Raw genomic sequence first — 27,364 nt, 5'->3', positions numbered from 1 at the left:
AAGTGGAAGAATTTCTCCCCTGAATCACCATGCAATGTTGAGCACATAGGATAAAGCTTTGCAGGAGGGTTCCTACATTGAAAATGCTCGCCTAATTTTATTGATTATAGTAACTGGAACATGACTAACCGTCAATTAATACTCCTTGCCCCAAAATAATGGGAGTAAACCAGATAAAAATGCAGAATGCAGCATAACAGACATTGGTCACATGTATCAGTCTTGGCTATTTTACACTGAAAAATTACATCGGGGGTAACTAACCAAATGACAAAAATGGTGTCTGTCTTCATTGACCATATTCTGTTTTGAAATTCCATTCACCCCAGTACTGAGAATAAAATATTGTGCTTGGTCTGAAGACAATTAGTCACAATCTTAATCCATAGTAATTGCAGAGTGTAACTTGTAGGTTAGTATGTAGCTATCTCTTGAATAACAAATTATAGTAATACACTGTCCTCATAAATAGAAAATACGTAGAATAATGTGTGAACAACTGAAATAGGAATAATTTTGTTTTTGAGCTCACATGGACTCAGCTATAACTGCAGTTTAAGCCAATTCAAATGTGTCTTCTGGACTCTAGGTTAAATCATCTTGTATCATCATAATTCTTGATTTTTCAATTGCCTCAAAAGTTGACAGTTGAATTGCAGTTAAAGGCATTGGCTATTGTATAATATGATTCATTAACAACACAAAATGATCACATATTTTCAGAGTTTAATGGATTTTACAGTGTACAGAAGAAAAAAATTATAACCTTGCATATAATTACATTAGAAATTGTATTAATTTTCATTCAGTTTCTTCAAATTAAACTAATTAGAAATATTCATTCAAAATAAATTGCATAAAATAATTTCTGAAACTAGTTATACAATGCAGAGTTCAAAGGAAATATAAGACATGCTTGTAATCTTCATACCAGCTGCATTAGAACCAAGTATCAAGATCAATTCTTGGCTAAATATTGTGGTTGTCAACCTGAGCTCATTTTTCACATTTGTGGTTGATTTGGGTGATATTGGCAGAGTCTCAAAGGCAGGCTTTCCACCTGCAATGGAATGGTATATTGGCCAGGAATCCCTAAATAGTGAGTAGAAAGTAGCAGAGGAGATGAATACTTGACACATGCATCTTTCATAAGAGTTCATTAGCAGGATCAAAAGAATTGAAGATTTTGCCTGCTGCAACTACCAGCACGGTAGTCTTGTGGATAGCACAATTGCTTCACAGCTCCAGGGTCCCAGGTTCGATTCCAGCTTGGGTCACTGTCTGTGCGGAGTCTGCACATCCTCCCCGTGTGTGCGTGGGTTTCCTCCGGGTGCTCCGGTTTCCTCCCACAGTCCAAAGATGTGCAGGTTAGGTGGATTGGCCATGATAAATTGCCCTTAGTGTTGGTTGGGGTTACTGGGTTATGGGGATAGGGTGGCGGTGTTGGCCTTGGGTAGGGTGCTCTTTCCAAGAGCCGGTGCAGACTCGATGGGCTGAATAGCCTCCTTCTGCACTGTAAATTCTATGATTCATAAGAAGCGTAATTTAAAGCTCATCGAATCCAACCATGTTCCTAATAAAATGTAATTAAAAATAGAAAAGATTGCTGGCTCCAGCTGAATACTGAACTTTTTTTTAATAACCTCCAAATTCATCTGTGTGCCTAAGTATGTTTACAGCACCAACTATCTCCTACTTACGATGTTCACATAATACTTGAGATCAAATCTAGAATGCTTTTCATAGCTTATTTTTGGTTTCTCCGCTTCAGAAATGATTAAAACATTGCTGATTATTTGTAAATGTTTGGATGCTTTGAAATGCTTTGTTATGAAGCTATGGACTCTTTATTTTTGAAAATAGGATTTTTCAATTTTCAACTGGAAATTTAGCAATTTGAACTGAGACAGAGCAAATTGGCTTAGAAATGCAAGCACATTCCAAGGTGACGGTGAGAAACCAACAAATCACCCACAGCAAAATGTGAAGAGACAGACCTTTCCTAGAATTCAGACCCCCATCTAAACTCGGAAGAGACATTAAAAATGCAAAGCGCTGGGTATTGAAAGAATTGGCTTCTCTCGGGACTCTTTCACTTCCTCGCTTTCTTTTGAAATGGATGTCATCCAGTTTGAGAAGCTAAGTCTACCAGAAACCTACCAACGAATCTAGATCTTTTAATAATTGCAACATTCTGTACATCTGACCGCATCAAAGAAACCTGCTAACCTAAATCGGCCTCAACGTTTAAAATCTATGCCTCAAGGACAATCAAAGGACACAACCATATATTCATTTGCTTTTTTTAATGGACTTGAATAACCCTTATTTCTCATACCCTAATGACTGCATGAGGACCAAATGGTTGACATGTTTTCATTACTTTTCTCAGGTTTAGTGATTAATAAATTGCTCTTGACTTGATTCAAGAAAACCTTGTTTAATTGACATTTTATTGCTCTTAGCTTAAATAGTAAAATACATTTGGTTTTGCAAAAGGCATATCCTCATAAAAAGAAAGTAAAACTTTATTGTGACCAACCGAGGAAGTTGAATAGAGGGGAGTCAGTTAACTCCTTCCCATCTGGTCATAATACTGGTGTAGTATTACTAATTATTCCTGTAGTGACATCAAAGATTGCAGACATCTTCAATACATTAGTTTTTCTCGCTTGATTAGCTGCCAAGCCTATTGCATATTTGGTTCCAATAATCTTAACTTTTGCATTGTTATGTAGTGAGGACCTTTTAAATGCAGTATCATAGACCACAGGAGGCAATTGACCCATCATGCCGGTGAATACCAGGCATTCTGAAAGAGCTATCCAGTGAACCCCATTTCACTGCTCTTCCCCATAACCCTGTAAATATTTATTTTTCAAATATACATTCAATGTTTCAGATTATCATAATGTTCTCCATAAAATAATTTCTCCTCTTCTCCAATCTGGTTCCTTTGCCAATTATCTTAAACCTGTCTTTTCAAATTAGTCCCACCTGCCAGTGGAAACAGTTTCTCCTTTACTATTAAAACCCCTCAAAAAGTTGAACACCTTTATCAAGTTTTCCCTTAACCACCACTTAACCTCCTACGATAGCATTACTGCTTGGCATGTGGTGACATATTTTGGGCCATATGTACCCTTGAAATGTGTTGTTTTTGATGAATATCCTGAGGTTTATCCAAGGAGGTAGTTTGGTGACTGACAACATAGTATTGTGGTTTCCATATACCAGTTCCAAAGATCTTTATTTTCTCTTTGTCATTCTCTGTACTGCTGGCAAGAGTAAGTTGCTCATTGGTATTGGACCGCAAATTTTTGATGTGTTTATTCTCCTGGAGGCTGTGGATATTGTCCAGTTCAGCTTCCAAGTCGTATATGGTTAAATCAACCATTGGATGGTTGACATAATTGTGCTTTAATGGTTGTGTTTGATTTAGTCTGTTCCAGGGATCATCCAATAATTCAGAATACTTTTTTTGTTCTATTGAATTTACACTAACTGCAGGAGCAGGAACACTCTTCTGTACACATGTAATTCCTCTCTGCATCTGATCTTTGAGTCTACTACCAGGCGGAGATGCCCAGGCAGAATCTCTGATGCAGCAGGCATTCTTCTCTTCTTGCTTTGTTTCAGCTTTTTTCCAATTCTGTTTTCCGTTTAAATCTACATTGGATACTTCAAGATTCTGTGAAACATCTTCAGATGGTCCCCTGTGAGATAAGTTAAAACAAAGATTTCTGAAATAACAAATACCAGTGTTTTCACCATTCTTTTTGTTTCCAGCAATTTTCATTTACACTACTAACTTTATAAACATATGCTCCTGAACAGAGACACTACATTTCAAAATGTAATGTTTCACTGAAATCTCTGAAGATATAATCGCTTAATGTGTCAATAGTGTGGGACTTACACAGACACATTACAAAGACTTCAGGTTCAGTTGCTGGTGTGTGCTGAGTTAAATGGATCTCCATCAGAATGAAGATGGGAAGAGTGTGAACCTGACAATTGGACACACAACTATGAGCAGATTCGAGAGCCAACAATTCTGCATCTGATTTCAATTCAATGCCTCCATCTCTCCATTATATATCTAATTATGTGAATTGTGCATGAGAACAGACATAATGGCCTTTCAGAGTCAAATAGCCTGGCAACGCCATCCTAATTCAGATGAAGTGTAGTGATTTTGTTCAATATCTTACAAATGGCACCCTGAAATTTTGTCTCCAGCATGCAGCTTTCTCCCTCTTCAGGAGATGAGGTGCAACAAAAATCTGTTTTTGCCGAGGTATCTTTTTGGTAACTGCCAGTATAGGATCTTACAGTGAATGTAATGCATTTGCATTTTCAAAAGGCCTGTGATAAGGTAGACTCATGACTAAGTGGAGTAAGGGGATAGGTAGCAGACTAGATAGAAAGCTGGCTACAAAATAGAAAAGAGAATGTAGCTGTTAAGGGTAGCTACTTAAATTGGTAAAAAGGGGCGTCATTCTCCGACCCCCCAGCGGGTCGGAGAATGGCCGTTGGCCGCTGTGAATCCTGCCCCCGCCCCCGCCGAAGTCTCCGGTACCGGAGATTGGGCGGGGGCGGGAATCGGGTCGCGCCAGTTGGCGGGACCCCCCCGCTCAATTCTCCGGGCCGGATGGGCCGAAGTCCCGCCCAGAAATTGCCTGTCCTGCCGGCGTAAATCAAAGCTGGTATTTACCGGCGGGACTAGGCGGCGTGGGCGGGCTCCGGGGTCCTGGGGGGGCGCGGGGCGATCTGACCCCGGGGGGTGCCCCCACGGTGGCCTGGCCCGCGATCGGGGCCCACCGATCCACGGGCGGGCCTGTGCCGTGGGGGCACTCTTTCCCTTCCGCCTCCGCCACGGTCTCCACCATGGCGGAGGCGGAAGAGACTCTCCCCACTGCGCATGCGCGGGAAACTGTCGGCGGCCGCTGATGCTCCCGCGCATGCGCCGCATTTCCGCTGGCGGGGCAACAAACGCCATTTCCGCCAGCTGGCGGGGCGGAAATCCCTCCGGCGTCAGCCTAGCCCCTCAATGTTGGGGCTCGGCCCCCAAAGATGCGGAGCATTCCGCACCTTTGGGAACGCGATGCCCGTCTGATTGGCGCCGTTTTTGGCGCCAGTCGGCGGACATCGCGCTATTGTGGGAGAATTTCGCCCAAGGTGTCAAGTGGTGTTTAACAAGGATCAGTGCTGGAAACAGTGGGCGCGATTCTACCAAAAGGGAAAAACGTTCTCTGGCGAGCACATTTAGCCGTGTGTTTCCTGGCACTCGGAGTACCGAGAAACACACGGCTACTCAACACGACCAAGTTGAATAAGTGGCCTGAACGGGGAACGTGCGGCTGAGGCTGCACATAGCCCTGTTTCATTCACCAGAACACCCCATTGTAGCGAGTGATCGGGACGCCATTTAAAAATTTTGATTGTAAAGATGCATTTTAGTGCCAGGAATTGGATTATTGGAGAGGATGTACAGAAAAACCACAGAATTGGAAATTGCACTGAAATGTGCTGGCCTTGGAAAGGGTCCAGAGGAGGTTCACAAGAATGATCCCTGGAATGAAGAGCTTGTCGTATGAGGAACGGTTGAGGACTCTGGGTCTGTAATCGTTGGAGTTTAGAAGGATGAGGGGGGATCGTATTGAAACATACAGGATACTGCAAGGCCTGGATAGAGTAGACGTGGAGAGGATGTTTCCACTTGTGGGAAAAACTAGAACCACAGGACACAATCTCCTCTAAAGGGACAATCCTTTAAAACAGAAATGAGGAGGAATTTCTCCAGTCAGAGGGTGGTGAATCTGTGGAACTCTTTGCCGCAGAAGGCTGTGGAGGCCAAATCACTGAGTGCCTTTAAGTCAGAGATAGATAGGCTCTTTATGAATAAGGGAATCAGGGGTTATGGGGAGGAGGCAGGAGAATGGAGATGAGAAAAATATCAGCCATGATTGAATGGTGGAGCAGGCTTGATGGGCCTAGTGGCCTAATTCTGCCCCTATGTCTTATGGTCTTATGGAAATAACTGCATCTCGGAAACCACCAATAACTGATTTGTATTGAGGTCACAATTTATCTATCATTAGTACCAATTGTGAAGCATTAAATTTTTTACAATTAACAATAAAATTGCATTCTCAACTTGTGGCACAGTAATCTTTCTTAAATGTCTGATGCCAAACAGATATTTTTGAGTGAAGATAAAAGTCAGGCATTGTAGGTTTTTGGGCTAACTGATTCACCATAGATTCTCAGAACACTTTGGGTTCAATTTAATGGAAACCCAACAGAGGCTGTTTTGAGCGCATTTAGCCGGATGTTTCCCGGAGTTTGTAGCGACGAGAACGACCCCGCTATTAAACGGGACTGTACTTCTTTCTCGGGCCTCGGTGAAGAACGCCCCACTAAGGGTGCGTTTAGACTAATTTCCTGCAGTAAAATGGTGCCCCGATCTCTAACCCCCCCCCCACGACCTCTGGACATCCCCCAACTCACTAATTAGGACGCCTCAAGCCCCCTGCACCCACCTCATAAGGACAGGGCACCCACCCCCCCCGGGCCCAATCCCCAGCATTTCCGCATGTTCTATGTTCACATTGCAGTGCTACCTAGGCACCCTGGCATTGACATGGTGGCACTAGGCTGGCACTGGCAGGGTAACAGGCTGTTGATGCCAAAGTGCCCAGGTGGCACTGGGGGTGCCAGGCTACCACCCTGCCCAGAGCCCAGCCACCTAGGGACCCCTGACCGCCTGGATGGGCCCCACCATTAGGGGGGAGGTGTTGCCCTTGGGTAGGGTGCTCTTTCCAAGAGCCGGTGCAGACTCGATGGGCCGAATGGCCTCCTTCTGCACTGTAAATTCTATGATAACCCCCATATCTGGTCCACGTTTGTGAGCTTGAATATGTAAATCTCTTGCAACGCCTCCTGAGATCTTGCAATGCGTAATGAGCATCGTAAATCTCACGAGAGGCCTCTTGCGCAATTTACCAGTCTCTTGCGTCCTGAGTCCGGCGCAACGAGATCGGTAGAATGTGCCCCAAAACTGTGTTTTGGATCCTTTCATCTTCCACTTATTTGAAAGTATTGCATTGTCTTGGAGCAAAAATACAGTTAAGCGCTACAACTTTGGTAGTCTAGAAGGGGTGGCATGGTGGCACAGTGGTTAGCACTGCTGCCTACGGCGATGAGGACCCAGGCTCGATCCCGGCCCCGGGTCACCGTATGGAGTTTGCACATTCTCCCCATGTTTACATGGGTTTCACCCCTACAACCCAAAGATGTGCAGGTTAGGTGGATTAGCCACACTAAATTGCCCCTTAATTGGAAAAAAAATAACTGGGCACTCCAAATTTATAAAAACAAACTTTGGTAGTCCAGCATCAATTCAGGAAAACTGAAGGTAATGAAAAAGCGGAGATTTTTTCCAATTTGTCAATTCCACAGACAATTCTAGAGAGCATTAAGAGAGTTTTGTGGAAAGTTTGGTATTCAAAACTGCATATGTAGTTATTTGTAGATAACTTGAGTCGGATCAGCTTTTTCCCGGTCAGCTTTGATCAAAATTGGTCCAAGTACTTTCTAGTCTGCAAGATAGAAATTAATGTTAAATGATGGATTTCAGCTCAGGGGTTTCAGGATTTAACAGCAAAGAAAAAAGTGTTATCTTATTTGTGTTGCCTAATAGATTTATTTCAATTTTAAAAAGTTGCAACAATATTATAATAGCCAGTAGGTCACTTTTGTCTGCAGTTTGCAAAAAAATATTTTAAGTAATCAATGTAACAGCTTTATATATCAATTTTTCTTCTGAGAGGATTTAAGATTGAGTTTGATTCCTAATTTAGTAGCATAATACTAAAATGTGAATTTATCTAGAAATGTACAATTTTGAATAAGGATTTTCTTTAAAGTAGAACGCTTACAAAACATTCAAAAGAATGAGCAGTGGGGCAGTTTCTATATTGCATTTACACTCACTAAATGTCACAGTTTCAAAACGGTAATGAGACATAGTTCGTAAAGTGCCAGTTGAAGCAATTTACCATTAATTACTTTACATAACTAACTTACTTGTGGTCAAAAGTAACTATCTTCAATATAAACATGATTTGGATTACTTTTAAATAGGATATTAGATTCCATTAAAGTACTGAGTCTAGACACTATCCCAGAAATTGTTATTTGTTTCAGTATCTTTTCCTTGATGAAAATTGCTTGCATTAGTATCAACATTATTTGGCTGAACAATGCTGAACCTAACTGAAATATCCGTGTGCTAGATTTTCCTGCTTTAGTAATGTCAACATGAGACCATTACTGTGCATGTGTTTGCGCTAGATTTTTGTTTATGAATCCCTGGCTGTTTGGAAGACATTTTGGAAGTGTATTCTTGCATGCTCACTGACACTTTTGCCAGTTGAACCTCTGCTTTGCTTTGCTGGAAGAACGCTCAGAACTCTCTAATAGCAGATAACTATTACCTTGGAATAAATGATAGCTTATAATACAGAAGAAAATCATTTGTCCTTCTGTATTAGTGCTGGCCCTTTGATAAAACATTTCAAAACTATAATCTCACTGTTGCTCTCCCACCACAGCACTTCAACATTTATCCACTTATTCCTTAAAAGATAAAATTGCCTTCACCTTTACAATTCCCTGTTGCAAAATGTTGAGGCTTCTGTGTAAAGAAATTATCCCACTACTTCACTTTCTTAGTGACAATGTTAAATTTATAATTCTTCATTATTGACTCCCTAAACAGACCATAATTTTAGTAATCTCCTCTTAACCTTTGTTGCATTAGTGGAAATAATCTCAGTACCTCAAGCCTCTTCTCATAGAGTTTAAAGTGCAGAAGGAGGCCATTTGGCCCATTGAGTCTGCACTGGCTCTTTTGAAAGAGCACCCCACCCAAGCCCACACCTCCACCCTATCCCCATTACCCAGTAACCCCATCCAATACCAAGGGCAATTTTGGACACTAAGGACAATTTAGCATGGCCAATCTACCTAACCCGCACATCTTTGGACTGTGGGAGGAAACCGGAGCACCGGAGGAAACCCACGCACACACGGGGAGAATGTACAGACTCCACACAGGCAGTGACCCAAGCTGGAAATCGAACCTGGGACCCTGGAGCTGTGAAGCAATTGTGCTAACCACAATGCTACCGTGCTGCCCATCTCATATTTCTCATATTTAATGTTTTTCCATCTCTGGAATTTATAATGACTTTAGTGCCATTTCTATAAAACGTTGCCAAAATTGCACACAGCAATTGGTGGCCTATCATCTTGTACAAAGTTAATCATTATTTTACACATACTTATAAAATCCAAAAGGCTGCCTTTTTATGGCTTGAGATATAGTTATACTTTGAAGATATTTATGTGAACCCCCTCTCTGTTCCAGGCAGATCAATGTTTTTTTTTTGCTTCAGTGTGTACACCCATATTCCTAGTTTCGTCCTCAGAAAATGTATATGGAGGGTGGGATAGAAGACAGTTAAGGAGATTGGGGAGAAATAGAGAGAGAGGGAGGGAGGTAGGAAGAGGAGAGAGAGAAAGAGAGAGGGAGGAGAAGGGGAGAGAGGAGAGAGATAGGAAGAGAGGGGGAGAAATGACGAGGAAGGGAGAGGGAGAGGGAAGAGAGAGAAGGGGAAAGAGAGAGAGAGAGAGAAGGAGAAAGGAAGAGAGAGAGAAAGGGAAAAAGAGAGAGAGAGAGAAGGGGAAAGAGAGAGAGAGAGAGAAGGGGGAAGGAGAGAGGGGGAAAAGAGCGAGAGAAAGAGAGGGGGAAAGAGAGAGGGGGACTGGCATTTACCAATTGTCGGCTTTTCCACTGAAAGATGGCTTTTATAGTTTACTTCATTTTTTGCCAAATTCGTTACCTTTTGTTGCTTGCAGTTTGGATTTTGTGTTCCCTTTGCTCAAGTCTAAAATCAGTTATATACGAATAACAAAAAAATAGACCCAGCACTGACTCCTGCAATATTTCACTTTCAAACTTTTTTAGTCTGAGCAATCCCAACCGTTTGTTTTACATCCACCAAATTTTTCTTCTATGTTGCTGCATTAACTCTGATACCAAATGCCTAAACTTTTCTGCTGACCTCCCATGAATCACCTTCAAAAACATTTTCTGAAGTTCTATATACATCTCTCCAATTAGTAATTTCTTCAAAAGACTTGCAGCGGAATTCTCCGTCGGCGGGAACCTCTGGTCTGCCAACAGCATACCCACACCCATGGGTTTCATGATGGCTTGAGGTGTCCCGAATGGGAAATCCCAGTGGTCGGCTGCGGGAATGGAGAATCCTGCTGCTGGCGGGGTCATGCCGCCCTGGAAAACGCGACTGGCAGATGGGAGAGTCCCGCCCTTGATTTTTTGAATACAAATGCATTTTGGCTGAGCTTGCCTGTCCATGCATTTATCATAGAATTTACAGTGCAGAAGGAGGCCATTCGGCCCATCGGGTCCGCACCGGCTCCCGGAAAGAGCACCCTACCCAAGCCCACATCTCCACCCAATCCCCACAAACCAGTTACCCCACCCAATACCAAGGGCAATTTTGGACACTAAGGACAATTTAGCATGGCCAATCTACCTAACCCGCACATCTTTGGACTGTGGGAGGAAACCGGAGCACCGGAGGAAGCCCACGCACACACGGGGAGAATGTACAGACTCCACACAGACAGTGACCCAAGCTGGAAATCGAACCTGGGACCCTGGAGCTGTGAAGCAATTGTGCTAACCACAATGCTACCGTGCTGCCCATCTCATATTTAATGTTTTTCCATCTCTGGAATTTACAATGACTTTAGTGCCATTTCTATAAAACGTTGCCAAAATTGCACACAGCAATTGGTGGCCTATCATCTTGTACAAAGTTAATCATTATTTTACACATACTTAAATAATCCAAAAGGCTGCCTTTTTATGGCTTGAGATATAGTTATACTTTGACGATATTTATGTGAACCCCCTCTCTGTTCCAGGCAGATCAATGTTTTTTTTTGCTTCAGTGTGTACACCCATATTCCTAGTTTCGTCCTCAGAAAATGTATATGGAGGGTGGGATAGAAGACAGTTAAGGAGATTGGGGAGAAATAGAGAGAGAGGGAGGGAGGTAGGAAGAGAGAGAGGAAGAGGAGAGAGAGAAAGAGAGAGGGAGGAGAAGGGGAGAGAGGAGAGAGATAGGAAGAGAGGGGGAGAAATGACGAGGAAGGGAGAGGGAGAGGGAAGAGAGAGAAGGGGAAAGAGAGAGAGAGAAGGAGAAAGGAAGAGAGAGAGAAAGGGAAAAAGAGAGAGAGAGAGAAGGGGAAAGAGAGAGAGAGAGAGAGAGAAGGGGGAAGGAGAGAGGGGGAAAAGAGCGAGAGAGAAAGAGAGGGGGAAAGAGAGAGGGGGACTGGCATTTACCAATTGTCGGCTTTTCCACTGAAAGATGGCTTTTATAGTTTACTTCATTTTTTGCCAAATTTGTTACCTTTTGTTGCTTGCAGTTTGGATTTTGTGTTCCCTTTGCTCAAGTCTAAAATCAGTTATATACGAATAACAAAAAAATAGACCCAGCACTGACTCCTGCAATATTTCACTTTCAAACTTTTTTAGTCTGAGCAATCCCAACCGTTTGTTTTACATCCACCAAATTTTTCTTCTATGTTGCTGCACTAACTCTGATACCAAATGCCTAAACTTTTCTGCTGAGCCTCCCATGAATCACCTTCAAAAACACCTTCTGAAGTTCTATATACATCTCTCCAATTAGTAATTTCTTCAAAAGACTTGCAGCGGAATTCTCCGTCGGCGGGAACCTCTGGTCTGCCAACAGCATACCCACACCCATGGGTTTCATGATGGCTTGAGGTGTCCCGAATGGGAAATCCCAGTGGTCGGCTGCGGGAATGGAGAATCCTGCTGCTGGCGGGGTCATGCCTCCCTGGAAAACGCGACTGGCAGATGGGAGAGTCCCGCCCTTGATTTTTTGAATACAAATGCATTTTGGCTGAGCTTGCCTGTCCATGCATTTATCATAGAATTTACAGTGCAGAAGGAGGCCATTCGGCCCATCGGGTCCGCACCGGCTCCCGGAAAGAGCACCCTACCCAAGCCCACATCCCCACCCAATCCCCACAACCCAGTTACCCCACCCAACACTAAGGGAAATTTTGGACACTAAGGGCAATTTAGCATGGCCAATCCACCTAACCTGCACATCTTTGGACTGTGGGAGGAAACCGGAGCGCCCGGAGGAAACCCATGCACACGGGGAGGATGTGTAGACTCCGCACAGACAGCGAACCAAGCCGGGAATCGAACCTGGGACCCTGGAGCGGTGAAGCAATTGTGCTAACCACCATGCTACCGTGCTGCCCCTGTAGAATGTAATGAACATTTCAAAATGTTCATTACATTCTACAGTCAAAACCTCTGGTATCTATTCTCTAACTTTTACTATAGACTAAGATACTTCAGAATCCAGTGACTTATCCAACTGAGTGCTACCATTTGTTTCAGAACTAATTCCTTTTCTACATTTGGAAGAGGTGGGCACTGCCATGACAGCACTGTCTAACTGGCCCTTGATGGAGTGTCCAGTACATCAGAACATAAGAACTAGGAACAGGAGTAGGCCATCTGGCCTCTCGAGCCTGCTCCGCCATTTAATGAGATCATGGCTGATCTTTGTGGACTCAGCTCCACTCTCCGGCCCGTACACCATATCCCCGAATCCCTTTATTCTTTAGAAAGGCATCTATCTTTTTCTTAAAAACGTTTAAAGGAGCCTCAACTGCTTCACTGGGCAAGGAATTCCAGAGATTCACACCCTTTGGGTGAAGAAGTTCCTCCTACACTCCGTCCTAAATCTACCTCCCCTTATTTTGAGGCTATGCCCCCTAGTTCTGCTTTCCCCGACCAGTGGAAACAACCTGCCCGCATCTATCCTATCTATTCCCTTCATAATTTTATATGTCTCAATAAGATCCCCCCGCATCCTTCTAAACTCCAATGAGTACAGTCCCAGTCTACTCAACCTCTCATCATAATCTAATCCCCTCAACTCTGGGATCAACCGAGTGAATCTCCTCTGCACTCCCTCCAGTGCCAATATGTCCTTTCTCAGGTAAGGAGACCAAAACTGAACACATTACTCCAGATGCGGCCTCACCAACACCCTATACAATTGCAGTATAACCTCACTAGTCTTGAACTCCATCCCTCTAGCAATGAAAGACAAAACTCGATTAGCCTTCTTAATCACCTGTTGCACCTGCGCACCAACTTTTTGCGACTCGTGCACCAGTACACCCAGGTCCCTCTGCACAGCAGCATGTTTTAACATCTTACCGTTTAAATAATAATCCATTCTGCTGTTATTCCTCCCAAAATGGATAGCCTCACACTTGGCAACATTGAATTCCATCTGCCAGACCCTAGCCCATTCACCTAACCTATCCAAATCCTTCTGCAGACTTCCGGTATCCTCTGCACTTTTTGCTTTACCACTCATCTTAGTGTCGTCTGCAAACTTTGACACATTGCACTTGGTCCCCAACTCCAAATCGTCTATGTAAATTGTGAACAACTGCAGGCCCAACACTGATCCTTGAGGGACCCCACTAGTTACAGGTTGCCAACCAGAGAAACACCCATTTATCCCCACTCTCTGCTTTCTGTTAGTTAACCAATCCTCTACCCATGCTACCACTTTACCCTCAATGCCATGGATCTTTAGTTTATACAGCAACCTTTTGTGTGGCACCTTGTCAAAATCTTTCTGGAAATCCAGATATACCACATCCATTGGCTCCCCGTTATCTACTGCACTGGTAACGTCCTCAAAAAATTCTACCAAATTAGTCAGACACGACCTACCCTTTGTGAACCCATGCTGCGTCTGCCCAATGGGACAATTTCCCTCCAGGTGCCCCGCTATTTCCTCCTTACTGATAGATTCCAGCATTTTCCCTACAACCGAAGTTAAGCTTACCGGCCAATAATTACCTGCTTTCTGCCGACCTCCTTTTTTAAACAGTGGTGTCACGTTTGCTACTTCCCAATCCTCTGGGACCACCCCAGAGTCTAGTGAATTTTGATAAATTATCACTAGTGCGTTTACAATTTCCCTAGCCATCTCTTTTAACACTCTGGGATGCATCCCATCAGGGCCAGGAGACTTGTCTACCTTTAGCCCCATTAGCTTGCCCAATACTGCCTCCTTAGTGATTACAATCATCTCAAGGTCCTCACTTATCATATCTTTATTTCCATCAGTCACTGGCATGTTATTTGTGTCCTCCACTGTCACTGTGAAGACTGACCCAAAAAACCTGTTCAGCTCCTCAGCCACTTCCCCGTCTCCTATTATTAAATCTCCCTTCTCATCTTCCAAAGGACCAATATTTACCTTAGCCACTCTTTTTTGTCTTATATATTTGTAGAAGCTTTTAGTATCTGCTTTTATGTTCTGAGCCAGTTTACTTTCATAGTCTACCTTACTCTTCTTTATGGCTTTTTTAGTAGCTTTCTGTTGTCCCCTAAAGACTTCCCAGTCCTCTAGTCTCCCACTAATCTTTGCCACTTTGTATGTTTTTTCCTTCAATTTGATACTCTCCCTCACCTCCTTAGATATCCACGGTCGATTTTTCCCCTTTCTACCGTCTTTCTTTGTTGGTATGAACCTTTTCTGAACACTGTGAAAGATCGTTCGGAAGGTTCTTCACTGTTCCTCAACTGCTTCACCCTGAAGTCTTTGCTCCCAGTCTACCTTAGCTAGTTCTTCTCTCATCCCATTGTAATCGCCTTTGTTTAAGCACAAAACACTAGTGTTTGATTTTACCTTGTCATCCTCCAACTGTATTTTAAATTCCACCATATTGTGGTCGCTCCTTCCAAGAGGATCCCGAACTATGAGATCATTAATCAATCCTGCCTCATTACACAGGACCAGATCGAGGACCGCTTGTTCCCTTGTAGGTTCCATTACATACTGTTCCAGGAAATTATCCCGGGCACATTCTATAAACTCCTCCTCAAGGCTGCCTTTACCAACCTGGTTAAACCAATCGATATGCAGATTAAAATCTCCCATGATAACCGCTGTACCATTTCTACATGCATCCGTTATTTCTTTGCTTATTGCCTGCCCTACCATCCTGTTACTATTTGGTGGCCTATAGACTATTCCTATCAGTGACCTTTTCGCCTTACTATTCCTGATTTCCACCCAAATTGATTCAACCTTGTCCTCCTTAGCACCAATATCATCCCTTACTATTGCCCGGATGCCATCCTTAAACAACAAAGCTAGTTGTCATGTCAGCTACCACTACAGAACAGGGGGAAACCTCCCAATGTCTTAGTGCTGCAAGTGGAAGCTCAAATTGAGGTCATGAGATTCCTGGTCATGCAAGCTAGGGTTTCTGGCATGCAGATACACACAGCTATCATCGTGGATGCGGTTCTCAGTGTTTATGAGGCATGCAGGGTCGAACAGCATTTCAGCAATTTGTGCTCCAGATAATAAGAATCAATGAGGTGGTGCCCATATAAATGGCAGTGGCACCGTGGAGCACAAACCTGCAAACCTCTAGTGATAGTATTTGTACTCCTACTATGGCTTTCTTGCAATTGCTTCTCAGCCTGCCAGCTCAGACTGCTGTGGTCTATGCTAAAGTCATACTGTGCAAAGCTGGGCCTACAAAATCAAAGGATGATCGAACTCTATTTGCAGTGTCCTTCAGTGAAACTCAGCAGCCATCTACCAGATCCACTAGCTATGCTGCAGCCAGTGGGATAGAACTGCACAGGCCAGGTAAGGGTACCCACAAGACAGGAACTGAGGGGTGATAAATTATGTTTTTTTTGCATTATTGATGTGTTGCTGGATAAAGCCGTTGAGTGAAAATGTTTGCTGTTGGTGTTTGTTGAATGATATCGTCAAGGAGACTATTGAGATTGGGAATCTAAAATGGATGGAATATGAGGGAATGGTGGACCCATATTGGTGGTGGGACAGTTCATTTCAACCGAAGCAAAATTTCATTTTGCCCTCCGGTTCTCCTCCATTTCCTTCTCTTCCTTACATGATTTGCTGATTCCAGGAGGTAGTGACTGAGCCCTCATAATTTAAGGTTGTGGAGGGTGAAACACCTTCACAAGCATGGACACTCTCTCTGGCATGTGCTGTAGAGACCTCCCTGAGCAATTTAAGCAGTAAAACATTTGGTTTAGTCGACTAATCACTTGTTCCATGGTGTTGTAGGTGACCCCATAGCTATTACTGAAGGTCCTCTGATCTCAAATGGTATGATGATGAGAAGGAATCATGAGCCATGTGTGGAAAGGGTATCCTATCGTGTGTCTTGGAGGCCTGGTTGGTATTGCTGACTGTAACTAGATAAAGGCATTATGGTTGTTGCTAGGATAGCAGGTATTCACTGAGCTTAAATTCCTCATCGGGTCAGACATAAACAGTTCAATGAGAGAGGGATAGTTCTATGCCATGGTTGTGATGAAGAGCTGGCCGGTCGGGGCCTGAAAGGGAGGGGGGGGGTCTGTGGGGCTGCCGCTACGGGGTGCCACGTGGGACAGGGGGCCGCCGCGCGGTCGGGCGCGTACGACTGCGCGTTTAGGTAAGTGACATCCATGGACCCTGCCAGGGCCCGTGCCTCTCTGAGTCCAAGGGTGTCCTTCGCTAGGAGTCTTCGGCGGGTATCCGAGGAGCTCATACCCGCCACAAAAGCATTTCTTATTAAAAGTTCCGTGTGCTCCCTCCCCGAAACTGGCGGGCAGCCACAGTTTTCGCCCAGCACCAGTAGTGCCCGGTAGAAGTCTTCCAGCGATTCCCCGGGGCTTTGCCGTCTCGTAGCAAGCAGGTGGCGAGCGTAGACCTGATTTACAGGGTGGATATAATGTCTTTTCAGTAGTAGGATGGCGGCATTGTAGTTTTCCGCGTCCTCGATAAGGAGGTAGATCCCAGGGCTGACCCTTGAGCGCAGGAGATGCATTTTCAGCCCTTCTGTGGGCTCACCTCCGGCCGTCTCCAGGTACCCTTTAAAACCCGCCAGCCAGTGTTTAAAAACAGCAGCCGGGTTCTCCGCGTGGGAGCTGAGTTGAAGGCACTTTGGCTTGGTCCGGAGATCCATCCTTCCAGCTTAAATCTAGTGCATTAAATTGATGCACAATCAATTACTCTCGAGACGAAGGTAATAAGTAACTGAGGCTTTAATGCACTAGAACTTTACCCCAGCAGCTTCGGTACAGAAAGAGAAGGCTGCTGGGACGGCACCATCTCTTATACCCCGCCTTCAGGGCTGAGCTACGTCATACTGCCAATGGTAGACTCCAGGGTCTTAATCAATGGCGTCAGCCTCTCAGGTACCGCAATACCTGGTACTACCACAGGTTGTGATATCTATTTTGTTGATTTAGGGTGGCCAGAGAGCCTGCACCATCTTGAAGCCCACTATCCAAGTGCCCTTTATCCCGGTCTTCCCTCCTCTGTACGTGCCTCTTTAATCTTCATGATGTTCTACCGAAGGTGAACTGTGACATGTTGTTGATGTTGCCAGCTCCTACCAAGAAGATTCTCATGACATAAAATGAAAGTATGATGGTGATTTTCACAGTCACTGGGAGGGCAGCTCCAGGTCGTCATGAAGGAGGTGGCACAACTTTGTCACTACTGCGTTTTTGTAGCATAGCGTGAAATTTTCCCGCTGGGAAGATTTTCCTGTTCGTAGCCTCCCCAGGCACTGTTCCTAGCTTATTGCTATTTAGGAATGATGCACCTGACAGACCTGCATGCCCAGATCATGTTGCAGAGCATGGCACTGTATCTACTGTCCCCATACCTTTGTAAAGCAATGCCATTTTACACCTTTCTGTGGTCATCAAAAATCTCCAAATTCCACAAACCTTGCCGAACAAAAGTAAATCAAAAGCATCAAAAGCGGAGCGGGCAGAGAGGGGAGCGATTTTTGGAGGGGGGAGATGGAAGGTCAGCTGAGTTTTTGATTTTTAACTTACGTTTTCGGAGCTTTTTTTCTCTCAGGGCAGCAGGAAACCGGCCGTCGGGAGACCTGGGAAGGCTTGTAATTTTTCTTTAAAAGGCACTTACCTCCGAGGTTTCGGCCTTATTCATTCAGCGGAGCGGGCAGAGAGGGGAGCGATTTTTGGAGGGGAGACTGGAGCTGGTTTAGCACAGTGTGCTAAATAGCTGGCTTGTAAAGCAGACCAAGGCAGGCCAGCAGCGCGGGTTCAATTCCCGTACCAGCCTCCCCGAAGAGGCGCCGGAATGTGGCGACTAGGGGCTTTTCACAGTAACTTCATTTGAAGCCTACTTGTGACAATAAGCGATTTTCATTTCAAGGTAAGCTGAGTTTTTGATTTTTAAACTTACTTTTCCAAAGCTTCTTTTTTCTCAGAGCAGCAGGAAACCGGAAGTCGGCCGTGGGGAGACCTGGGAAGGTTTGTATTACCCAATAAATTTGAATGGTGAGGAAACCCGAGACACTACACGTGTAGTGACTCCCACCCTCCCTCCTCCTCTAACCTAAAAAAAAGACTCATTGCTGTGAGCAGGTAAGCTATTTACTTTTTTTCATGGCAGCTAGGGCAGTGGAATGTTCCTCCTGCAGAATGTTCGAGGTAAGGGGGACCGGTGTCCTTGCTGACTTCACCTGCGGGAAGTGCAGCCAGCTCCAGCTCTTCACAGACCGTGTTAGGGAACTGGAGCTGGATGAACTGAGGATCATTCGGGAAGCTGAGGGGGTGATAGATAGGAGCTACAGGGACATAGTTACACCTGAGAACAAAGGTAGCTGGGTAATAGTTAGAGGTGTGAAGAGGAGGAAGCAGTCAGTGCAGGGATCCCCTGTGGTCATTCCTCTCAACAATAAGTATACCGCTTTGGATACTGTTAGGGGGGATTACCTAGCAGGGGTAGGCTGCAGTGACCAGGTCTCTGGCACGAGGTCCGGCTCTAGGGCTCAGTAGGAAAGGGGGGAGATTAGGAGAGCACTAGTTGTAGGGGACTCAATAGTTAGAGGTAAAGACAGGCGATTCTGTGGGCACGGGCGAGTCTCTCGGATGGTTTGTTGCCTCCCGGGTGCCAGGGTCCATGACGTCTCAGATCGTGTCTTCAGGATCCTTAAGGGGTGGGGGAGCAGCCAGAAGTCGTGGTGCACATTGGTACCAACGACGTAGGTAGGAAAAGGGGTGTGGATGTAATAAACAAGTTTAGGGAGTTAGGCTGGAAGTTAAAACAGACAGAGTTGTCATCTCTGGTATGTTGCCGGTGCCACGTGATAGCGAGGCTAGGAATAGGGAGAGAGTGCAGTTGAACACGTGGCTGCAGGAATGGTATAGGAGGGAGGGCTTCAGGTATTTGGATAATTGGAGCGCATTCTGGGAAAGGTCAAGCAGGACGGGTTGCATCTGAACCAGAGGGGCACCAATATCCTGGGAGGGAGATTTTCTAGTACTGTTCGGGAGGGTTTAAACTAATTTGGCAGGGGAATGGGAACCGGATTTGTAGTCCAGCAACTAAGGTAGCCGATGTTCAGGACGTCAAAGCGTGTAGTGAGGCAGTGGGGAAGATAACACTGACAAAGGAGAGTACTTGCAGGCACGGAGATGGGTTGAAGTGTGTATACTTCAATGCAAGAAGCATCAGGAATAAGGTGGGTGAACTTAAGGCATGGATCGGTACTTGGGACTACAATGTGGTGGCCATCAGGGAAACTTGGATAGAAGAGGGGCAGAAATGGTTGTTGGAGATTCCTGGTTATAGATGTTTCAATAAGATTAGGGAGGGTGGTAAAAGAGGTGGGGGGGGGGTGGTATTGTTAATTAGAGATAGTATAACAGCTGCAGAAAGGCAGTTCGAGGAGGATCTGCCAACTGAGGTAGTATGGGTTGAAGTCAGAAATAGGAAAGGAGCAGTCACCTTGTTAGGAGTTTTCCATAGGCCCCCCAACAGCAGAAGAGATGTGGAGGAACAGATTGGGAAACAGATTTTGGAAAGATGCAGAAGTCACAGGGTAGTGGTCAGGGTGACTTCAACTTCCCAAATATTGAGTGGAAACTCTTTAGATCAAATAGTTTGGATGGGGTGGTGTTTGTGCAGTGTGTCCAGGAAGCTTTTCTAACACAGTATGTAGATTGTCTGACCAGAGGGGAGGGCATATTGGATTTGGTACTTGGTAATGAACCAGGGCAAGTGATAGATTTGTTAGTGGGGGAGCATTCTGGAGATAGTGACCACAATTCTGTGACTTTCACTTTAGTAATGGAGAGGGATAGGTGCGTGCAACAGGGCAAGGCTTACAATTGGGGGAAGGGTAAATCCGATGCTGTCAGACAAGAACTGAAGTGCATAGGTTGGGAACATAGGCTGTCAGGGAAGGACACAATTGAAATGTGGAACTTGTTCAAGGAACAGTTACTACGTGTCCTTGATATGTATGTCCCTATCAGGCAGGGAAGAGATGGTCGAGTGAGGGAACCATGGTTGACAAGAGAGGTTGAATGTCTTGTTAAGAGGAAGGAGACTTATGTAAGGCTGAGGAAACAAGGTTCAGACAGGGCACTGGAGGGATACAAGATAGCCAGGAAGGAACTGAAGGAAGGGATTAGGAGAGCTAAGAGAGGACATGAAAAATCTTTGGCGGGTAGGATCAAGGAAAACCCCAAGGCCTTTTATACATATGTGAGAAATATGAGAATGACTAGAACGAGGGTAGGTCCGATCAAGGACAGTAGCGGCAGATTGTGCATTGAGTCTGAAGAGATAGGAGAGGTGTTGAACGAGTACTTTTCTTCAGTATTTATGAATGAGAGGGGCCATATTGTTGGAGTGTGTGAAACAGACTGGTAAGCTCGAGAAGATACTTGTTAGGAAGGAAGATGTGTTGGGCATTTTGAAAAACTTGAGGATAGACAAGTCCCTGATGGGATATATCCAAGGATTCTATGGGAAGCAAGAGATGAAATTGAAGAGCCGTTGGCAATGATCTTTTCGTCATCACTGTCAACAGGGGTGGTACCAGGGGATTGGAGAATGGCGAATGTCGTGTCCCTGTTCAAAAAAGGGAATAGGGATAACCCTGGGAATTACAGACCAGTTAGTCTTACTTCAGTGGTAGGCGAAGTAATGAAAAGGGTACTGAGGGATAAGATTTCTGAGCATCTGGAAAGACACTGCTTGATTAGGGATAGTCAGCACGGATTTGTGAGGGGTAGGTCTTGCCTCACAAGTCTTATTGAATTCTTTGAGGAGGTGACCAAGCACGTGGATGTAGGTATAGCAGTGGATGTAGTGTACATGGATTTTAGTAAGGCATTTGATAAGGTTCCCCATGGTCGGCTTATGCAGAAAGTAAGGAGGCATGGGATAGTGGGAAATTTGGCCAGTTGGATAATGAACTGGCTAACCGATTGAAGTCAGAGAGTGGTGGTGGATGGCAAATATTCAACCTGGAGCCCAGTTACCAGTGGCGTACCACAGGGATCAGTTGTGGGTCCTCTGCTATTTGTGATTTTCATTAATGACTTAGATGAGGGAGTTGAAGGGTGGGTCAGTAAATTTGCAGATGATACAAAGATTGGTGGAGTTGTGGATAGTGAGGAGGGCTGTTGTCGGCTGCAAAGAGACATAGATAGAATGCAGAGCTGGGCTGAGAAGTGGCAGATGGAGTTTAACCCTGAAAAGTGTGAGGTTGTCCATTTTGGAAGGATAAATATGAATGCGGAATACAGGGTTGACGGTAGGGTTCTTGGCAATGTGGAGGAGCAGAGAGATCTTGGGGTCTATGTTCATAGATCTTTGAAAGTTGCTACTCAAGTGGATAGTGCTGTGACGAAGGCCTATGGTGTGCTAGCGTTCATTAGCAGAGGGATTGATTTTAAGAGCCATGAGGTGATGATGCAGCTGTACAAAACCTTGGTAAGGCCACATTTGGAGTACTGTGTGCAGTTCTGGTGGCCTAATTTTAGGAAGGATGTGGAAGCTTTGGAAAAGGTGCAAAGGAGATTTACCAGGACGTTGCCTGGAATGGAGAGTAGGTCTTACGAGGAAAGGTTGAGGGTGCTAGGCCTTTTCTCATTAGAACGGAGAAGGATGAGGGGAGACTTGATAGAGGTTTATAAGATGATCAGGGGAATAGATAGAGTAGACAGTCAGAGGCTTTTTCCCCGGGTAGAACAAACCATTACAAGGAGACATAAATTTAAGGTGAATGGTGGAAGATATAAGGGGGATGTCAGAGGTAGGTTCTTTACCCTGAGAGTAGTGGAAGTAGTTGAGTCAGAAACATTAGGGACCTTCAAGCGGCTATTGGATAGGTCCATGGATTACGGTAGAATGATGGGGTGTGGATTAATTTGTTCTTAATCTAGGACAAAAGTTCAGCATAACATCGTGGGCCGAAGGGCCAGTTCTGTGCTGTATTTTCTATGTTCTATGTACCTCAGCAAAATCTCTTGTTGACAGCACAGAACAGGGCCCACTTTACTGAATAATGTTTGTTGTTTCAGGAAGATGTGTTGGCTGCACATTTATTGGCCAGTTTTGGTATTCTGGTATTACATCAGCTTGTTTGCATCAAAAGGGTCTTGATCTGCTTTGTTACCCTACACTTTAACAGCAAATGTATTTTATGTGCTTAATTGGTTCTGAAGCACTTTGAGATGTTCAGGGGACATGAAATGCATATACATGCAACTTCTTCCATTGTTTGCAACAAAAAAACCTTGTTAATATAGCATAATTGGTAAATGGGGAAAGTGAATGGCAGGAAGGGCATCCAGGGACAGCACGGTGGCACAGTGGTTAGCACTGCTGCCTCACAGCGCCGAGGAGCTGGGCTCGTTCCCGGCCCGTGTCACTGAGCATGTGGAGTTTGCACATTCTCCCCGTGTCTGCGTGGGTCTCATCCTGCAACCCAAAGATGTGCAGGGTAGGTGGATTGACCATGCTAAATTGCCCCTTAATTAGAAAAAAAGGAATTGGGTACTCTAAATTTATTTTAAAAAAAGGGCATCCATCTGTAAAACTATCACCAAATCCAACAAACAAAAATAATGTCTGATATGAAGGATGATCAACCAGCATTGTGGCTACCTTGTGTAACATAGGAAAAACTTAAGAAGAAGGAATATAGAATAGAATTTACCCTGTGGTTGTGAACTCTTCCTCTTCTTGAATGTCATGGGTAGGGAGGTAAAGGTGAAGCGATTCACGGACATTTACTTCAGCCTGCCGACAGGGTATTCCCAACACAACTTCTTTCCTTGAAAGATGGTTTTTAACAGCGTGGTGAGGACTGTTAATTTCTTCTTCTATTAAAATTGAACCAAAATATCAATTTTGGACCAGACTCTCAGAACTACAGATTCACATTTTATGTACCAAAGTAAAAGGGTGAAGGACTATATTAGAAATTGAAACAAAAGTTGTGCTTTAAACAAATGGTCATCAGAAAGGAAGTATCTAATTCTAATTAGTTCTACATATTTAGGCATACTAAGTGAAAGAAAGATTGATTTCTGTTTCTGCAGTTTCAGGACCACCCCATACATAGCACTGTAGCATAGTGGTTAGCAATGTTGCTTCACAGCTCCGGGGTCCCAAGTTCGATTCCCGGCTGGGTCACTTGCTGTACGGAGTCTGCACGTTCTCCCTGTGTCTACGTGGGTTTCCTCCGGGTGCTCCGGTCCCCTCCCAAGTCCAAAGATGTGCGGGTTAGGTGGATTAGCCATGCTAAATTGCCCTTAGTGTCCAAAAAATGTTAAGTGGGGGTTACTGGGATAGGGTAGATACGTGGGCTTCAGTAGGGTGCTCTTTGTAAGGGCCGGTGCAGACTCGATGGGCCAAATGGTCTCCTTCTGCACTGTAAATTCTATGATTTCTATGATATATCAAGAGGTGAGGGTAGTCGATCCCAGAATATTTTCCTTCAATTAGTGGGAAGAATTGGCCAATTTCCAAATTGTTTTCATGGGAACAGGAGTATTCAGCCCCTTGGGCCTGTTTAACCATTTGATCAGGGGCTGGGTTCTCCCGCCTTGTGATGCCGGAAACACGAATCACGATCGTGTGGAGAATCCGGCGTCCTGCAAAAATTGAGGTTTGTGTCTGGCACCATGCTCTGGTCCCTCCCTGGGAACGAAAGCAACATTTGCACCCTGCTCTGGCAGGGGCATGCAAAACCAGCATGTGCATGCCTTTAAATCTGATTAGTGGCTTGGACACAGTGTGCTCTTCCCTTCCATGATGGTCCGCCCCCTCAGGCGTACGTCACGTGGGCGCGAATTACTGCAATTTGGAGCTCTCGTGCAATTCACCTGTTGCACCCAGATCTGCACTGGGCGCAACACGGTTGCTGAATCACGCCCTGTGTCTGATTTCCCTTCCCATTGATCTTGCCCAGATTGTTTTTGTACTACTTTGTTCCGGCTCTCATATTTCACCTGTATGATACAAGAGTTCCACAATACTTCTGGGGTGGGGGGTTCGCACTGACACTCACTGATGGAGAGGGCAAGCATTTCTAACAATTGGATTGTTATTTCACTTGCATGGAATAAATTCTGTACTTCATAATCATGAACTAAAGCGTGCATCACATGCTATCTTGGCAATATATATTAAATAAAATGTAACCTACATCCTGAAGTTGAGTTTCACCTGATCAAAACATCTTTTAAATGTGGTTAAAGGAAGTAGATAGAACTGACGCACAGATATTCTGTAATTTGATTTTAAAAAGACAAAAAGGGCACGATTATGCCACCTCGTTGTGCCTGGCACCGATTTCGTTGCGATGGGAGCACCGCGGGAGAAGCCCAAATCTGGCTTTGTGCCGGGCTTCTAAACCGTACACAAGTCACCTGACTCACGGTGCACACTGCAATCTGGATCACTCCCTTGCTGGACGTGATCCAGATAATCATATCTAAATGAGTCATTAGGCTTATTTAAATATGCACGGCCTGTTTGAAGCTGCATTCTCCCAGAGCCTGGGAGTCACCAGCAGTACTGGCAAGGCCTCAACCAGGCACCAATTAGTGGCCTTGAGCTGCATGCCGGAAAATGGAAACAGCTACTCACGTCCTCAATTTCCCTCAGCAGCTATTGCACCCCCTTCACGTTTTTAAAAAGGAGTACTAAACGACGCACACGTGATTTCTCGCTGGGGAGCCGGTTAATTTCCGGGAGGCTGTTGCATTCGACTTCAATTTCACTAATGCGATGGAAATGATTAGAAATGAGGATTAATAGCGCCGGAGATCATAGGCGGAGTTCGATCTGCTGACCACGTCGAAGGCGGAGGCACAGTTGAGGAAAGTGAAAGGGGCAGTATACAAGTATGGGGAGAAGGCAAGTGGGATGCTGGCGCACCAACTGCGCAGGAGGGAGGCGGCCAGGGAGATCGGGGGAGTGCGGGATAAGGAAGGTAACACGGTGTTGAGCCCAGAGAGGATCAATGAAGTCTTCAAGGAGTTCTATGGGAAGCTATACGAGTCAGAACACCCGAGGGGAGGGGAAGGGATGAAGCAATTTATGGATCGACTGAGGTTCCCAAGGGTGGATGAGGAGCGGGTGGAGGGACTGGGGGCCCCGATTGAGCTGGAGGAGGTAGTTAAGGGGCTGGCAGGTATACAGTCGGGCAAGGCCCCGGGTCCGGACGGCTTCCCTGTAGAATTTTATAAGAAGTGCTCGGAGCTACTGAGCCCACTCCTGCTCAGAATCTTTAACAACTCCCTGGCGGGTAGGGTGCAGTCGGTGAAGATGACGGTGCTCCTGAGGTTCCTTTTTATATTCCACTGCCTCTCCATCCTGATCCCTAAGGCCTTTTTTTAAGCGGGTCAGCAGGAGCATCATGGGGTTTGTATGGGCGAAAAAGACCCTGAGGGTGAGAAGGGTGTATCTGGAACAGAGCAGGGACAGAGGAGGGCTAGCGCTGCCTAATCTGTGTGGGTACTACTGGGCTCCCAATGTGGCGATGATACGCAAGTGGGTAATGGAGCAGGAGGGGGCGGCGTGGAAGAGGCTGGAGATGGCGTCCTGTGTGGGCACGAGCCTGAGAGCGCTGGTGACGGCGCCGCTGCCGCTCCCGGCAACAAGGTACATCACGAGTCCAGTGGTGGCGGCGACCCTCAAAATTTGGGGGCAGTGGAGACGCCACAGGGGGAGGCAGAGGCTTCGGTGTGGTCCTCGATCCGGGAGAACCATCGGTTTGTCCCGGGGAGAATGGATGGGGGGTTCCTGAGCTGGCACAGGGCAGGTATTAGAAGGATGGGGGACCTGTTTATAGATGGGACGTTTGCGAGCCTTGCGGCATTGGAGGAAAAATTTGGTCTCCCCCCTGGAAATGCCTTCAGGTACATGCAGGTAAGGGCGTTTGTAAGACGACAGGTGAGGGAAGTCCCGCTGCTGCCAGCACATAGGATCCAGGATAGGGTGCTCTCGGGGGTGTGGGTTGGAGAAGGCAAGGTCTCGGCGATCTACCAGGATATACAGAAGGAGGAGCAGGCCTCGGTGGAGGAGCTGAAAGGTAAATGGGAGGAGGAGCTGGGGGAGGAGATAGACGAGGGTACATGGGCTGACGCCCTGGGTACGGTAAATTCTTCCTCCTCTTGTGCCAGGCTTAGCCTTATACAATTTAAGGTTCTGCACAAGACGCACATGACTGGGGCAAGGCTGAGTCGGTTTTTTGGAGTAGAGGACAGGCGTGTGAGGTGTTCGGGGAGCCCAGCAAATCACGCCCACATGTTCTGGGCATGCCCAGCTCTGGATGGGTTCTGGAGGGGCGTTGCGAGGACGGTGTCTAAGGTGGTAAACACCCGGGTTAAGCCGAGTTGGGGGCTCGCCCTATTTGGGGTATTGGACGAGCCGGGAGTGCAGGAGGCGAAAGAGGCCGGTATTCTGGCTTTTGCGTCCCTGGTAGCCCGGCGGAGGATTCTGCTACAGTGGAAGGATGCGAGGCCCCCAAGCGTGGAAGCCTGGATCAGCGACATGGCAGGGTTTATTAAATTAGAGAGGGTAAAATTTGCCTTAAGAGGATCTGTGCAAGGGTTCTTCAGGCGGTGGCAACCGTTCCTAGACTTTCTAGCGGAGCATTAGGAGGTGGACAGTAGCAGCAGGAACCCAGAGGAGGGGGGGGGGGGGGGGGGGGGGGAGGAGTGGGGAAGGGGGGGGGGGGGTACTTTGTGTTTACTACTGTGTTTATTATCATTTAATGGGGGGCTTGTATATTGGGGGAATACGTGACAGAGCTATAAGATGTTTATTTTTTTTTAAATATATTTTATTGACATTTTTCAAACAGAGAT

The 27,364-nt window shown here is 45.6% G+C and overlaps 1 protein-coding gene across 2 annotated transcripts in view; it reads right to left on the bottom strand.

Moving 5' to 3' along the window:
* Positions 1–747: 747 nt before the first annotated feature.
* Positions 748–27,364, bottom strand: part of LOC140399166 (uncharacterized) — a 78,787-nt gene continuing 52,170 nt past the window's right edge. For both annotated transcript variants that reach the window (XM_072488443.1, XM_072488444.1), the window contains 2 exons: positions 23,203–23,368; positions 748–3,716 (listed from right to left, as the gene is read on the bottom strand). In XM_072488443.1, coding sequence (XP_072344544.1) covers positions 3,101–3,716; positions 23,203–23,368 — 782 coding nt within the window. In that variant the 3' untranslated portion in view covers positions 748–3,100. The remainder of the gene's footprint in view (positions 3,717–23,202; positions 23,369–27,364) is intronic.

The sequence above is a fragment of the Scyliorhinus torazame genome, chromosome 22 (genome assembly GCF_047496885.1).
Source record: "Scyliorhinus torazame isolate Kashiwa2021f chromosome 22, sScyTor2.1, whole genome shotgun sequence".
In the NCBI taxonomy this organism is placed as follows: domain Eukaryota; kingdom Metazoa; phylum Chordata; class Chondrichthyes; order Carcharhiniformes; family Scyliorhinidae; genus Scyliorhinus; species Scyliorhinus torazame.
This window is presented reverse-complemented; position numbering and strand designations above follow the sequence as displayed.